At 54.3% G+C, this 13,061-nt stretch overlaps 1 protein-coding gene across 4 annotated transcripts in view; it reads left to right on the top strand.

Moving 5' to 3' along the window:
• Nucleotides 1-13,061, top strand: part of LOC146839650 (uncharacterized) — a 230,749-nt gene that overhangs the window by 187,058 nt on the left and 30,630 nt on the right. For 3 of the 4 annotated variants that reach the window (XM_085651735.1, XM_085651738.1, XM_085651737.1), the window contains one exon: nt 9,988-10,758. In XM_085651735.1, coding sequence (XP_085507861.1) covers nt 9,988-10,758 — 771 coding nt within the window. The remainder of the gene's footprint in view (nt 1-9,987; nt 10,759-13,061) is intronic. The other variant, XM_085651736.1, reaches the window with a different exon arrangement.

Here is a 13,061-nt window from a genome sequence, read left to right as displayed (position 1 = left end):
GCTTAAGATTGCAAAGCTCCCCCAACCCTGCCCCCGAATAGGGCCGCCGCCCCTCCTTGTGGATGCATGAAGTATACAGTAAGTTACATAGCAGGACTACGGGAGAGGTCGGACAAGTCAATCTGTACTTTGAGAGGAGTTGGAGACCCGCCCGGCAGGGGCGACGAGCGGTGCCGGAGCCCCCCAGCCGCATGGGATGATGTACCGGAGGAGGCCGAGGAGTCCCTCACTTGTCTCTCAGAGGCGTTGGCAGACCGGGTCCGAGCCATCACCGCGCCTCTGCGCAGTCGGGACTGTGTGCGCCTCCTGCGCCCCGGCCGCCGGGGTCCAGCTACGTCGCGGCCCCGGGGCACCGCAGCAGACGACGCCCCAGCGGGCTGGCGTAAAGGCCGTTCCTCCGTGAGCCAAGTCCAGGCTGCCCGGAGGGTATCAAAGAACAGCGTCTTGTCCTGGAAAACCACACGAAGGCGGGCCGGGAATTGGAGCTGGTATTGAAGGCCCAGGGAGCGCAGCTTTTGCTTCACCTCCGTGTAGGAGCGGCGCTGCTCCTGGACCTCCCGGGTGTAGTCCGGGAAGATCATAATGGTGTGGTTGTTGAAAGTTAAAGGGCCTCGTGCCCGCGCCTCTCGCAGGATAGCGTCTCTGTCCCTAAAGTTGAGGATCCGAAGGATAAAGGGGCGCGGGGGGGCTCCCACGGGATGTTTGGCTGCCAACGAACGGTGCGCCCTCTCCACCACGAACCAGGTCGACAGGCCGGTCACCGGCATCCAGGACTTAAACCACGTCTCGAGGAAGTCATCAGCTCGGCCAGACTCGACCCCCTCCGGAAAGCCCACCAGCCGAAGGTTATTGCGACGGGCGTGGTTTTCGGCATCTTCTGCCCGCCTGTGTAGTTCCTTGGAGTGGGTTGTGAGCTCCCGGACCTTATCCTGTAGTAGGTGAATGTCTACTTGTGGGACACCCCCGCGCCGCACGGCCACCAGCTGCTGCGTGTGCTCCTCTGCCCTGCCTAGCTGCCTCGCTGCCTGTCGCGCTGCCGCTGACCACGCCCCCTCCTCCGAGAGGCGCGGTCCGTGCCTGCCTGCCGGCTGATCGTTTTGGTGCTAATTGTATTCCCTTGACTGTGTGACCTTGTGCTTCTCCTTTCAGTGTAACCGTGCCCGTGTTTTTGTTTATTTTTCTGGTAACTGTGCCCGTGTCTCGCTGTCTCCTCCCTGTCTGCCCGCCTACCTCGCCGATCCTCGCTCACCCTCCCCGCTTCCCGCCACCGCCGCTTAGCCCCGCCCCTTTTTCCTTCTGTATCCCTCCCCGCTTCCCGCCACCACCGCTTAGCCCCGCCCCTTTTTCCTTCTGTATCCCTCCCCGCTCCCGCCTCCCAGCTGCCCCGCCCACCCGCGCACTTGGCCTTATATGGCGACCGTGCGACGCAGGTGAGTGTGACCCACTTGTGGGACACCCCCGCGCCGCACGGCCACCAGCTGCTGCGTGTGCTCCTCTGCCCTGCCTAGCTACCTCGCTGCCTGTCGCGCTGCCGCTGACCACGCCCCCTCCTCCGAGAGGCGCGGTCCGTGCCTGCCTGCCGGCTGATCGTTTTTGGTGCTAATTGTATTCCCTTGACTGTGTGACCTTGTGCTTCTCCTTTCAGTGTAACCGTGCCCGTGTTTTTGTTTATTTTTCTGGTAACTGTGCCCGTGTCTCGCTGTCTCCTCCCTGTCTGCCCGCCTACCTCGCCGATCCTCGCTCACCCTCCCCGCTTCCCGCCACCGCCGCTTAGCCCCGCCCCTTTTTCCTTCTGTATCCCTCCCCGCTTCCCGCCACCGCCGCTTAGCCCCGCCCCTTTTTCCTTCTGTATCCCTCCCCGCTTCCCGCCACCGCCGCTTAGCCCTGCCCCTTTTTCCTTCTGTATCCCTCCCCGCTCCCGCCTCCCAGCTGCCCCGCCCACCTGCGCACTTCGCCTTATATGGCGACCGTGCGAACGCGCAGCGGTCACGCGCAGCGGGCGCGCCGATTGTGCGCCGATGGCGAGCCCGTCTGCGCCTGTCCGCGACCGGATCGCGACCAGCGCCAGGACCCCTGGCCCACGAAGACCCCGACCGACCCGCCTGACGTACTCCGCCGCCACCCTCATCGCACTCAACACCGGCCGACTCCCAGACTGCCACCAAGCCACACCACGACTCACCCACGGACCTTTCAGCTGCCACGCCTGCAAGTTCTCCTGCATCCGGACCTGCCCCGCACCAGCAGCCGCCAAGCCAAACACCAGCAGCACCCACCTCAAGTGCATCCTGCTCAACACCCGCTCCGTCCACAGACACGCCGTGGAACTCTGGAACCTCCTAGACGCCACAGCCCCTGACGTTGCCTTACTCACGGAGACCTGGATGAACGCCTCTTCAGCTCCCGACTTCGCCATCGCCATCCCGGAGGGCTACAAGATCGTCCGGAGGGACCGCAACGCCAACCAGACGGGAGGAGGCATCGCCATCATCCACAGGAACACCATCCGTCTCACGACCAGCACCGACAACTCCCTGACCACCGCCGAACACCTGCACTTCCAGATCCACACCGACCCAAACACCACCCTCAGAGGCACCCTGATCTACCGACCCCCGGGACCACGCACACAATTCAGCGAGGACATCGCCGACTTCGTCAGCCCGCATGCCCTCCCCTCCGCCGACTACATCCTCCTGGGGGACCTCAACTTCCACCTGGAGAACAACAACGACCGCAACACCAGCACCCTGCTCGACAACCTCGCCAATCTTGGACTCAAGCAGCTGGTATCCACCCCCACCCACCTCGCCGGACACACACTCGACGCCGTCTTCTCATCCTGCAAAGACATCGTCTTCAGCCACGCCACAGAGCTCCAATGGACGGACCACAGCTGCGTCCACTTCACCTTCAAGAGAACGACGACCCACCACCACCAGCAACAGGCCGCCCGCAGAAGCTGGAACAAGATCACAGCAGACCAGCTCGCCACCTCCCTGAGCCAGCACCCCCCTGCCAGCTCAGCGAACCCCAGCCAGGCCGCCAACAACCTCACACAGTGGATCAGCAACTGCGCGGACGAACTCGCCCCGCTGAGGACCCCGCCCAGCAGACCCGGCAGCAAGAAAGCCCCGTGGTTCACCGACGAACTCAAGAGCTCCAAGAAGAACTGCCGAGCCCTCGAGAAAGTCTGGAGAAGGGATCCCACACCGGACAACAGGACCACCTTCAAGCTGGCCACCCGGAAACACCACCAGCTGATCCGCGCCGCCAAGAAAACTGCTTTCAAGGACCGGCTGGACAACAACGCACACAACTGCAAGGAACTCTTCAACATCATGAAAGAGCTCTCCAACCCCAGCGCAGAAAACAACGACATCACCCCATCGCAAGACCTCTGCAACTCCCTCGCCTCATACTTCCACAACAAGATCGCGGACATACACAACAGCTTCAGCAACCAACCAACGCACACCAAGACCGAACAACCACCCCTCACCACCACCCTCCAAGCCTGGACTCCGATCAGCACCGAAGACACCATCCGCACGATGAACTCCATCCACTCCGGATCACCGACCGACCCCTGCCCTCATCACGTCTTCAACAAGGCTGACGCTGTCATCGCACCCCACCTGCGAGACATCATCAACACATCCTTCGACACCGCCACCTTCCCTGAGAGCTGGAAGCACGCCGAACTCAGCGCGCTACTCAAGAAACCCCCAGCGGACCCCACCGAACTCAAGAACTACCGCCCCATCTCGCTCCTCCCGTTTCCAGCCAAAGTCATCGAGAAGACCGTCAACAAGCAGATGGCCGCCTTCCTCGAAACAAATGGATCCCTCGACCCCTCACAGTCCGGCTTCCGAGCCAATCACAGCACCGAGACCGCCCTCATCGCCGCCACCGATGACATTCGAGCCCTGATGGACAACGGAGAAACAGCGGCCCTCATCCTCCTAGGCCTCTCCGCAGCATTCGACACTGTCTGCCACCGCACCCTAGTACAGCGCCTCAGCAACGTCGGAATCCAGGACAAGGCGCTGGAATGGATCATCTCCTTCCTCGACGGAAGAACACAGAAAGTCCGTCTTCCACCGTACAAGTCAGAGGCCACCGATGTCATCTGCGGCGTCCCTCAAGGATCCTCGCTGAGCCCCACCCTCTTCAACGTCTACATGAGCCCCCTCGCGGCCATCGCACGGCAACACCACCTCAACATAATCTCCTACGCCGACGACACCCAGCTGATCCTCTCCCTGACCAACGACCCCGCCGCCGCCAGAGCCAACCTACACGAAGGGATGAAGGACGTAGCCGAGTGGATGACGACCAGCCGCCTGAAGCTGAACTCGGACAAGACGGAGGTCCTCATCCTGGGCTCCTCACCCTCCGCCTGGGACGACTCCTGGTGGCCTCCCGCCCTGGGCACCGCACTCAAACCGACAGACCATGCACGCAACCTGGGCTTCATCCTGGACTCCTCCCTCTCCATGACCAGGCAAGTCAACGCCGTCTCCTCGGCGTGCTTCAACATCCTACGCATGCTACGGAAGATCTTCTGGTGGATCCCCACCGAGACCAGGAGGACCGTCACCCAGGCCCTCGTCACCAGCCGACTGGACTACGGCAACGCCCTCTACGCCGGTACCACCGCCAAGCTCCAGAAGAGACTCCAGCGGATCCAGAACGCCTCAGCCAGACTCATCCTCGACATCCCACGAACCAGCCACATCTCCGGACATCTGAGAGACCTTCACTGGCTCCCCGTCAACAAAAGAATCACCTTCCGCCTCCTCACCCACGCACACAAAGCGCTACACGACCAAGGCCCGAGCTACCTCAACAGCCGAGTCAACTTCTACGCTCCCAAACGCCACCTCCGATCAGCCAACCTCGCCCTCGCCGCCGTCCCCCGCATCCGAAGAGCGACCACAGGAGGAAGGTCCTTCTCCTACCTGGCCGCCAAGACCTGGAACTCCCTCCCGACCGACCTGCGCCTGACCCAAGACCACCTCTCCTTCAGGAAGAAGCTGAAGACATGGCTGTTCGAGCAGTAGCGGCACCCCCCCACCCCCAGCGCCTTGAGACCCTACGGGTATGTAGTGCGCTCTATAAATGTCACTGATTGATTGATTGAATGTCGTCCTCCGCCGTAGAGATCCGGGACTCCGCTTCCGTAATGCGAGTTGTGGCGTTGCGGAGATCCTGCCGCAGGAGCGCAACATCTACCCCCACCTCCCCAACCATCCCCTCCAGGGATGTGCGGGAGGCATCAATGGCTTGAAGGATGACGGCCAAATCCTTGTTCGGGGCCGGAGCCCCCCCCCCCCCGCCCGGCGGGTCCGAGTTCGTGAACTGATCAATCCGCGTCTGGTGGGACGTGTTCGGTGGTCTGGAGCCTTTCTCCTTGCCCATGGTGGACCCCGGAAGCACGGGCTGGGTACGAGAGTGGGTGCAGTGAACCAGCAGGCGGCTCCCACTCACCAAGCGACTCAGCCCCCCGCACCAGGCCAACGAAGGGGGAGATCGAGGAGAAGGGGAAGGGTAAAGGCGCTCCTCGTCCTCAGCTTTGGATCCGGGCAGAGCCGCCTTCACCACGTCCTGAGCTTCGCGCTACAGTCCTCGCCTGCGACGGCCCTCCGTCGGTGTACAACGCGCAAGCCAATGGGGGCGCCGGCCAGCACCCCGGCCCATCGGCTCAGCCAAGTCACTAGGGGGTTCCGCCTCCACCCCGCTCCGGAGCCAACAGCTGATCCCCCTCCCAGCTCCGGGGGCCAAGGGCAGCGCCGGGGAAGACAATCCAAGGCGAGGGCTCCCGGATACTGGTGCAGGGCCAGGGAGACCCACCTCAGCCACCCATTCAGGTCAGTACTGCGGCCGCCAAGAGTACGACCCTGCCCCAAGTGCGGCGGCCATCCGCAGGGTCCGTCGAGGCTGCACCGCCTCGGGGTCACCCCTACAGGAGTACGCCAAGGCAAATCAGCAGGGGGACCAGGAGGAGCCGTCTCTCTCAATCAGCCCCGGCCCAGGCCCGGGAACGGGTCGGCGCAGGCAATGACAAGTCGTCCATTCAGTGCGAGCCGATCCGCCCGCCGAGTAGGGCCTCACCACCCCCGGGGGGGGGGCGCTCGCCAGCCGCCGCCTCCCCCAGCTCACCTCAGGTCCGGAGCCAGCACGGATCTGCTTCGCAAGTCCGCCGGTTCTGGGGCAACCGCTGGTGGTCCTGCAGTCCTCACCCGCTCCACCTCCAGGATCCCCCAGACAGGATTCCACCAGGAGAAGCGGTAAGGGGGCCAGAATGAGCCCACCCTTCAGGAAGCGAAGGCCCAGGCGCCGGGACAGAGCGGGCGCGTGTAGAGGCAAGGTCGGGCCCGGTCCCTCAGCCAGACCCGGTCAGCACATTTCAGGTCGGGCCGATCTGCCCATCGAGCGGGGTCTCTCCAGCACTGGGGGGTGCTCGCCATCCGCCGCCCCCGACCTACCTATGGTCCAGCACCAGCGCGGGTCCAGTCCGCACCTCCTCCGATCTCAGGCAGCCGCTGGTGGCCGCGCGGCCCTCGCCCCTCGTGGTGCGCCGGGGGCACTCGTAGCAGGCACTGCCATCCAGGGAACCGGATAGGCGCGTTTCAGCCACCGGCGCGGTCCACGGGCCGTCTAGCTCAGCTCCGGCGGCACCGAATTCGGCTCAAAGTTGCTCCGGGGGCAGGGCAGCGGCTCCCCTACACCCGCCTGTCGTCTGTTCAAACCTAGGACTGCCACCACGGATGTAGTGCGGATGCAAGGGGTCCAGCATCCAAGAGCCTCACTCCATTGCGGCCATCTTGGCTAGCGCCACCTCTCGGGTGGCTATATTAAATCTTACTTTGTTTTTCTGACTTGTTTTGGGATTTATTTATCATTTTGACGTTATTACTGTTTTAGTACTGCATAAATGCTTTACACATTGCCTCTAAGTTAGGCATCCTTGCTCTGTGCCACAGCTACCAGGGTTTGAGCTTGGGGTTATTTAGTGACAGTAGTGCACCCAGACAAAGACTGTGATTATGACTTGAGGTGGGCACTTACCTTCCTCAAATAAAACCCAATTTCTTACATTTGGCATTTAAAGGGCTTTAATGATTTGAAAATGGTTGACACATTAGCAAGTTCAAATTTGTTCAGTACAGGGGTCGCAAGAATTTGTCTTGCCCAGGGCCCCAAAATTCTCAAAGATGGCACTTGTCTCATAGACAGCCCTCATTGGTTGTTTGGCCCAGACATGGCTGCTAAGGAATGGGGCTAAGTAGTGGGGCATTAAACATATCAGCTCTTAGACCAGCTAGTTAAGCAAACATCATAGCCTCGTCCTTAATGTCACTTAGCCTACTAGTTTCCCGTCCTATGTTTGGTGAGTACCTGCTCCTCTTTTCTTCACATTTAGCTTACTGCTTTTTTGTTAAATGTTTCTGTTTAGTGCTTCTTTCTATTTAAGGTTGCACAGTACACATTTGCCAGGTGAAGGTACAATGATCAAAGCAGATCCCAGACTAGTAGTGTGGGGCACCTGCTCCCACTTGACTTCTGTTCACCCATTTTGTTTAATTAGAATAAATGATGACACTTCAGCTTTCTAATTTATATTCGTGATCAGAAAAAGCACCAAAAGAATCCTAAAGGAAATGGCAAGCACCAGACACAGACCAACAATGTACATTGAAGCTGAGTATAAGAAACCCCTGCATAGCAGATGATTGAAAGTTTGCTCTGCGATATGCAGGCGTATGATTGCTCTAGCTCACCAGTCGCAAATTTCCACTTGCAACAAGTGCGGAAATTATTACAGTTTTGCGCCCTCTCCTATGGAGCGAGACAACGCAGTTTGAACTCTGTACGATAGAAATAGTAAATATCGACACCGATAATATCGACATACAAGAATATCGATGAAAGAATATCGAGGGACAAAATGTAGAAAGGTACGTGCATAGAGGGATGCATAGATGAACTATTCCCAGCTCCACATCTACGCCCCGTGAATACATCTCTACCGCATAAGTACACAGATGTGGAGTTAAGTATAGAAAATCTAGATTTACTTACCTGCTGATTTTTGTTTTTGATATTTTGTCCTCAATATTGAATCCCATCAATATTTGGGGGTCGACATTCAGGGTTCACCCCTCATTGTACTATTGTTTCTTGACCTCTCTCTAAGTAAACATATTTTAGGAACAAATGCAAAGGCTTCAGCGAGTGGCTCTCTCGCTCTGGGTTCAGCACCTTTGCAGAGAGAGTTTAACCAGTTATTCACTGGATCCCTGTGCAACATACCATTTGCATGTGTACTTGTTACTCGAATATGAATTTACCTTAAATAAATGATAAGACAAGGGGGCAAATTTAAAAGGAAGTGGCGGAGTGCTGCGTCAGCCTCCATGGCCTAACGCCGCCCTCCGCCTCTTCTGAAATGCAGGGCTGCACCGTATTTACGAGAATACGGTGCACCCTTGCGTTTCCCCCTGGGCTGGCGTTAATTTAGCTGCCAAGCGCCAACGCAGGCACCCTTGCAGCATAGTGCAATCTGAAATGGCGTTAATGCAGCCCACATAGAAGTTGCAAAATGTCATTTAATGATTGTTTATGTACAGGAAGGTGTCCCTTCCTGTACATAAACAATCAATGGCGTTTTGCTGTTTGTATGTGTGTTGCACAACGCAGCACACATGGAAACAGCAAACACGAGGAGAAATTAAACATTTCTCCTCTTTGCGCCTCTCCTACTTAGCGTGAAAGGCACCCTTTCACGCTAAGTATAGCGTGAAAGGGTGCCTTATTCACCAGACACTGTTAAGCAACGTTGTGAATAAGGCGAAGCCCCTTTTGCCACCACAATGTCAACAAAAATGACGTTAGTGATAGGGGCTTGTAAATATGCCCCAAGAGGCGTTTTGCAAAACAGGAACAAGTTGATTTAATTAAAGGCAGCGGCCGGGAGAGAGTCAACAGGGTGTGTCTAAAGAAAGTCTCTCAGTGTTCAAAGTTGAAACCGACAATTTATACATCTCACGAGGTACAATAAAAGTAATTTTAAATTCTTGAAAAAGCATCTCAGTCGTAAATAAAAACTCTTGGTCATCCGATAAGGACACAGCGGGCCCGCGACCTTGGGGAGAGCTAGTGTGGACCAGTGTGAATGTGTCCAGATGTCTAGTGTGGGGAGTGCGTGATCATTACGTGTGGTGTGCATGTCATGTCCTGATAGGCTGAGTGTTTCTATCTCCATGTGGCATCTAGCTTTGTGGTATTTTTTGGGGGGAACATTCGCCCCTGGTCATACGGGTTTTTTTGGGGCCAATTTCCTTGGACCTGTTGTGGTGTAGCTGACTATCTGTGGCATCGATCAGGGTTCTCCTGTGAGCGCATTTGTCTCTGGCCTAAGCAAGGCCCCGCCTGTCACTTGTCACTCGATAACCATGGGTTTGGGTCGTAGGGCCTGTCTAACCACGTATTTCTAACTCTGGGTTTTGCGGACGTCACCTTGGGTGAATCCAACAGCAATGATATGATCTCATCAGAACTCTTACGGATAATGTAGCAGGCATTGATATTACTTTTACTGACACCCTATTTATTGTGCGTGCAGATGTCATAGCGTACACGGATTTTGTCTTTACTGGTTCTGACATCGTTCTTTGTATCCCAAACAGGGAGTACATTGAGATAATCGTCACTGGTATTGGTATTGCCATGCAGACATGGAATATGACATACAATGACATTGTTTCTACCAGAGTCGTAATTGTTGCACGGACATAATTCATTGCCTTCATTGACATTGCTTTGATAGGTATGGTCATTGTGGTGCAGGCATCGGTTATGGCATACATTGACATTGCCTTTATTAGTATTGCCGTTGTCGGGAATGCACACATCACAGTACACATTGACATCGTATTCACCCATTCCAACGTACTCATGGTTTACTCTCTCTCATTACAGAACGTGAAGCTAGAAAAATCCCCAGAGGAGCCTGTATCACAGTCTCCTGAACCAGGCATGGGGAAGCAGACAAGAGAGCCCCAACAAAAAGAAAGAAGTTTCATGTTTCAAATTAAGAACAAAGAAAAAGCAATCACAGTTAATGGAGGGTATAACACACCTGTAATCAGTGCCATCAAAAAATCGGAATACTTTCAAAATGCATTAAAGAAGTCAAAAAAGAAGGGGCTCCTCCTTCATGCCAGCACCAAACTTCAAGCCATGGTGAAGTCCAACATGCCTTGCGCCTTGATCCCACAGGATGAGCTTGTGATAATCACATTCATTAACGGGGAGCAAAGGACGGAAGACACTGTTTCAGGAAGTGACCTGAAGCTCTTCTATGTTGAACCCAAAGGTGAAACACAGAATGGAGCTCCTCGGATCATTCTGGAATGTGAGCCCCTGAGAAGTAGGAATGTGCGCTTAGCTGTATGTGGGCATCCTAACCAGGACCTCCGGGAGGCGTTGACAGCTGATGGAAGGTTCAAGCAAGAACATCTGCAGAATGCATTTGAACTTCGTCAGACAGATGGTAGTGGTGACTTTGAACCCACCATCACTCTTGTACGTCATCTGAAGGAAGGGCCCTATAAAATGATAGTCACCAATGATCGCTCGCGCACTGTTCCACAAGTGAATGGTGGGCTTCCTGCAAGGGAGTCAGTTGGTCGAGAAAAAGTCCTGGAGGAAGAGTTGGTATCAGAAGGCCCTGCGAGCCGCAAGGTACAGGTATGTTCACTCTTCCAGTTGGCTGTGATGGATCCTTTCATTGAAATCTTATTGTTTTTCCCAGATTTGTATTGGGTGTTATTTTATTTATATTGTATGTCTTGACATACAATATTTGAGGGGTTCGTCAACCTGGCGGATATATAACAAGCTGCTGGTCTATGTACCATTAATACGACCCAAAGGCACCAGGACGACCAGGCCGCACAGAGATGCAAAAGTATTTTCCACTACGTTTCCTGCCCATGTCTTTGTTAGTAACGCCTGGAATGATATGGGACTTTTGATGTGAGTGAGCCAAGGGGTTTTCTGTTTCTTTTCATCCCTTTGACAGCAGTGCTGCTATGCATATATGCATGTGTAAGGCATTTCTATAGTGCAAACCTAGACACAAGGCAGCAAAGCACCACCTTACCCTTGTCAATTCAATGAAGGCACTTCATGAATACAGAGGAAACTAAAGAACAATGCAAAGACATACTATTTCCATAAATGCCTAGGGTGGAGGCGGGCAAGAGCTGAGGATGGGGACAGAGGAAGTCTGCTACCAGAATATCCTAACTAAGATACCATCTGGTATAAGTAATGTGCCCTCAATATTGTTTACAAAACCATCGCCCCACTGAAGCTAATAATAGAAGATCTAAGCACATGAGACACTATTTTCACAAATTATATTTAGAAGATGAAATTGCTGTCAGACGATATATTAGCCAATGATAATCTGCCATAAGCTGGAAGGAGTGGGATACTGGCCACTGCTCAGGGTGCCTGCATAGTCCTGGACACTGACCAGACACCTGCTGGTAGCCATTGGAGTGGAACCTTCCTGCTCTGTATGCTGGGGCTCTCAGTGGACGATGAGCCACCACACGGGATGCCTGGATGGGTTACAGACAGTGGTCTCAGAAAAAACAGAGGTGTGTTTGATGGTTGCATTGCACTCCAGCTGCGGAGGTCCACAATGGTGATGGCCCACCAACTTGTGGTGTTGTATAACTTCTCAGCCTCACACTTGTAACTGCAGGGATTCATAGTGGTGGTGGACCAACAACTAGGGACACTTGTTGTGGCACACTATGACCTTGTGCATGCTTCAGTAGAAGCTCACAATACCGATGGGCCACCAATTCAGGGTGCGACACATGGTCCTCATGCCTGCAATGATCTTAGACCCATATCTATCAATGTTTTGCATCAGCCTGGTGCCACACAAGGGGACGCAAGGGTGATGCAAAACCTAAATGAGATTTACCAAGCCACACAAGGCCTTCTTGCGTGGCCTTGTGTGGCTTGATAAATCTAGATAATGGACGGCAGGTCAAATTGCGGCCTTGAATTACTCTGTCACAGGAAGGCTTGCCATGGCTAGAGTGTGGGTGTTCCCACACATCCACCCATCCATAATGACACATTCCCATATTTACCAACAGTGGTAGACCTGGAAATGTGTCAGAATTGTACGCCTCCCCACCAACAGTGCAACGAGGAGAAAGATCTTTATTTCCCCTCATTACTTTCTCTTTCATCACACTTAGAAAGAGGAAAAGGTCCCTGAGGATTGTTTATGTGCAGAAAGTTGCCCCTTCCTTCACAAAAACAATCCTGCCTACAATGCAGGCACTCTTGCAAGGGTACCTGTAGTGGCGCTAGGCAGCGCCAGCGCAGGCAGAGAGCAGGCACAGGCAGAGAGCAGGAATGTTCTATATGAAGTAAAATACAGCTCATTCTTGCCCTCTCCTTTTTACGCAGTGCAGCAAGGTGGCTTGCTGCGTTGTGTTGCGTGAAATATTGATAAATACGGGCCGATGGCCCTTGAGGATGCAGTTCAAATCTGCTGGCTTTTTTGGATTGGGCTGAGCAGTGGTACAGTCCGACTTAACAGCATTAAGTACTGCGAAGCAGAACAGGCACAACTGGGGCACTAGCTGTCAGGCTTCAATGCATGTTACTATATCGAATGACAAAATATGGTCCTGCTATAATATTATATCCAGAATATCGCCTACCATAATACTGTCAAGGCTCGTATACATAGGTAAGTGTAAATATACTATTCTGAACTTCACATCTATGTACCTTAAATATACATTCATACATACATACATACACATATATACATGTATATAGTTAAGATTTATAGATGTGGAGTTCAGTATGGTAAATCTATACTTACCTATATATTATGAACGCAATATTTAAGCAGGACAATTTTTAAAACTAGGTCTGTGGTTGAAGACTTTGGAAGTGGAAGGCATATTGTACATTTTCAGTTCAGTCTACCGCCTTCTTAAGCAAGGCTC

Source organism: Triturus cristatus, chromosome 4_1 (genome assembly GCF_964204655.1).
Source record: "Triturus cristatus chromosome 4_1, aTriCri1.1, whole genome shotgun sequence".
NCBI classification, from domain to species: Eukaryota; Metazoa; Chordata; class Amphibia; order Caudata; family Salamandridae; genus Triturus; species Triturus cristatus.
This window is presented reverse-complemented; position numbering and strand designations above follow the sequence as displayed.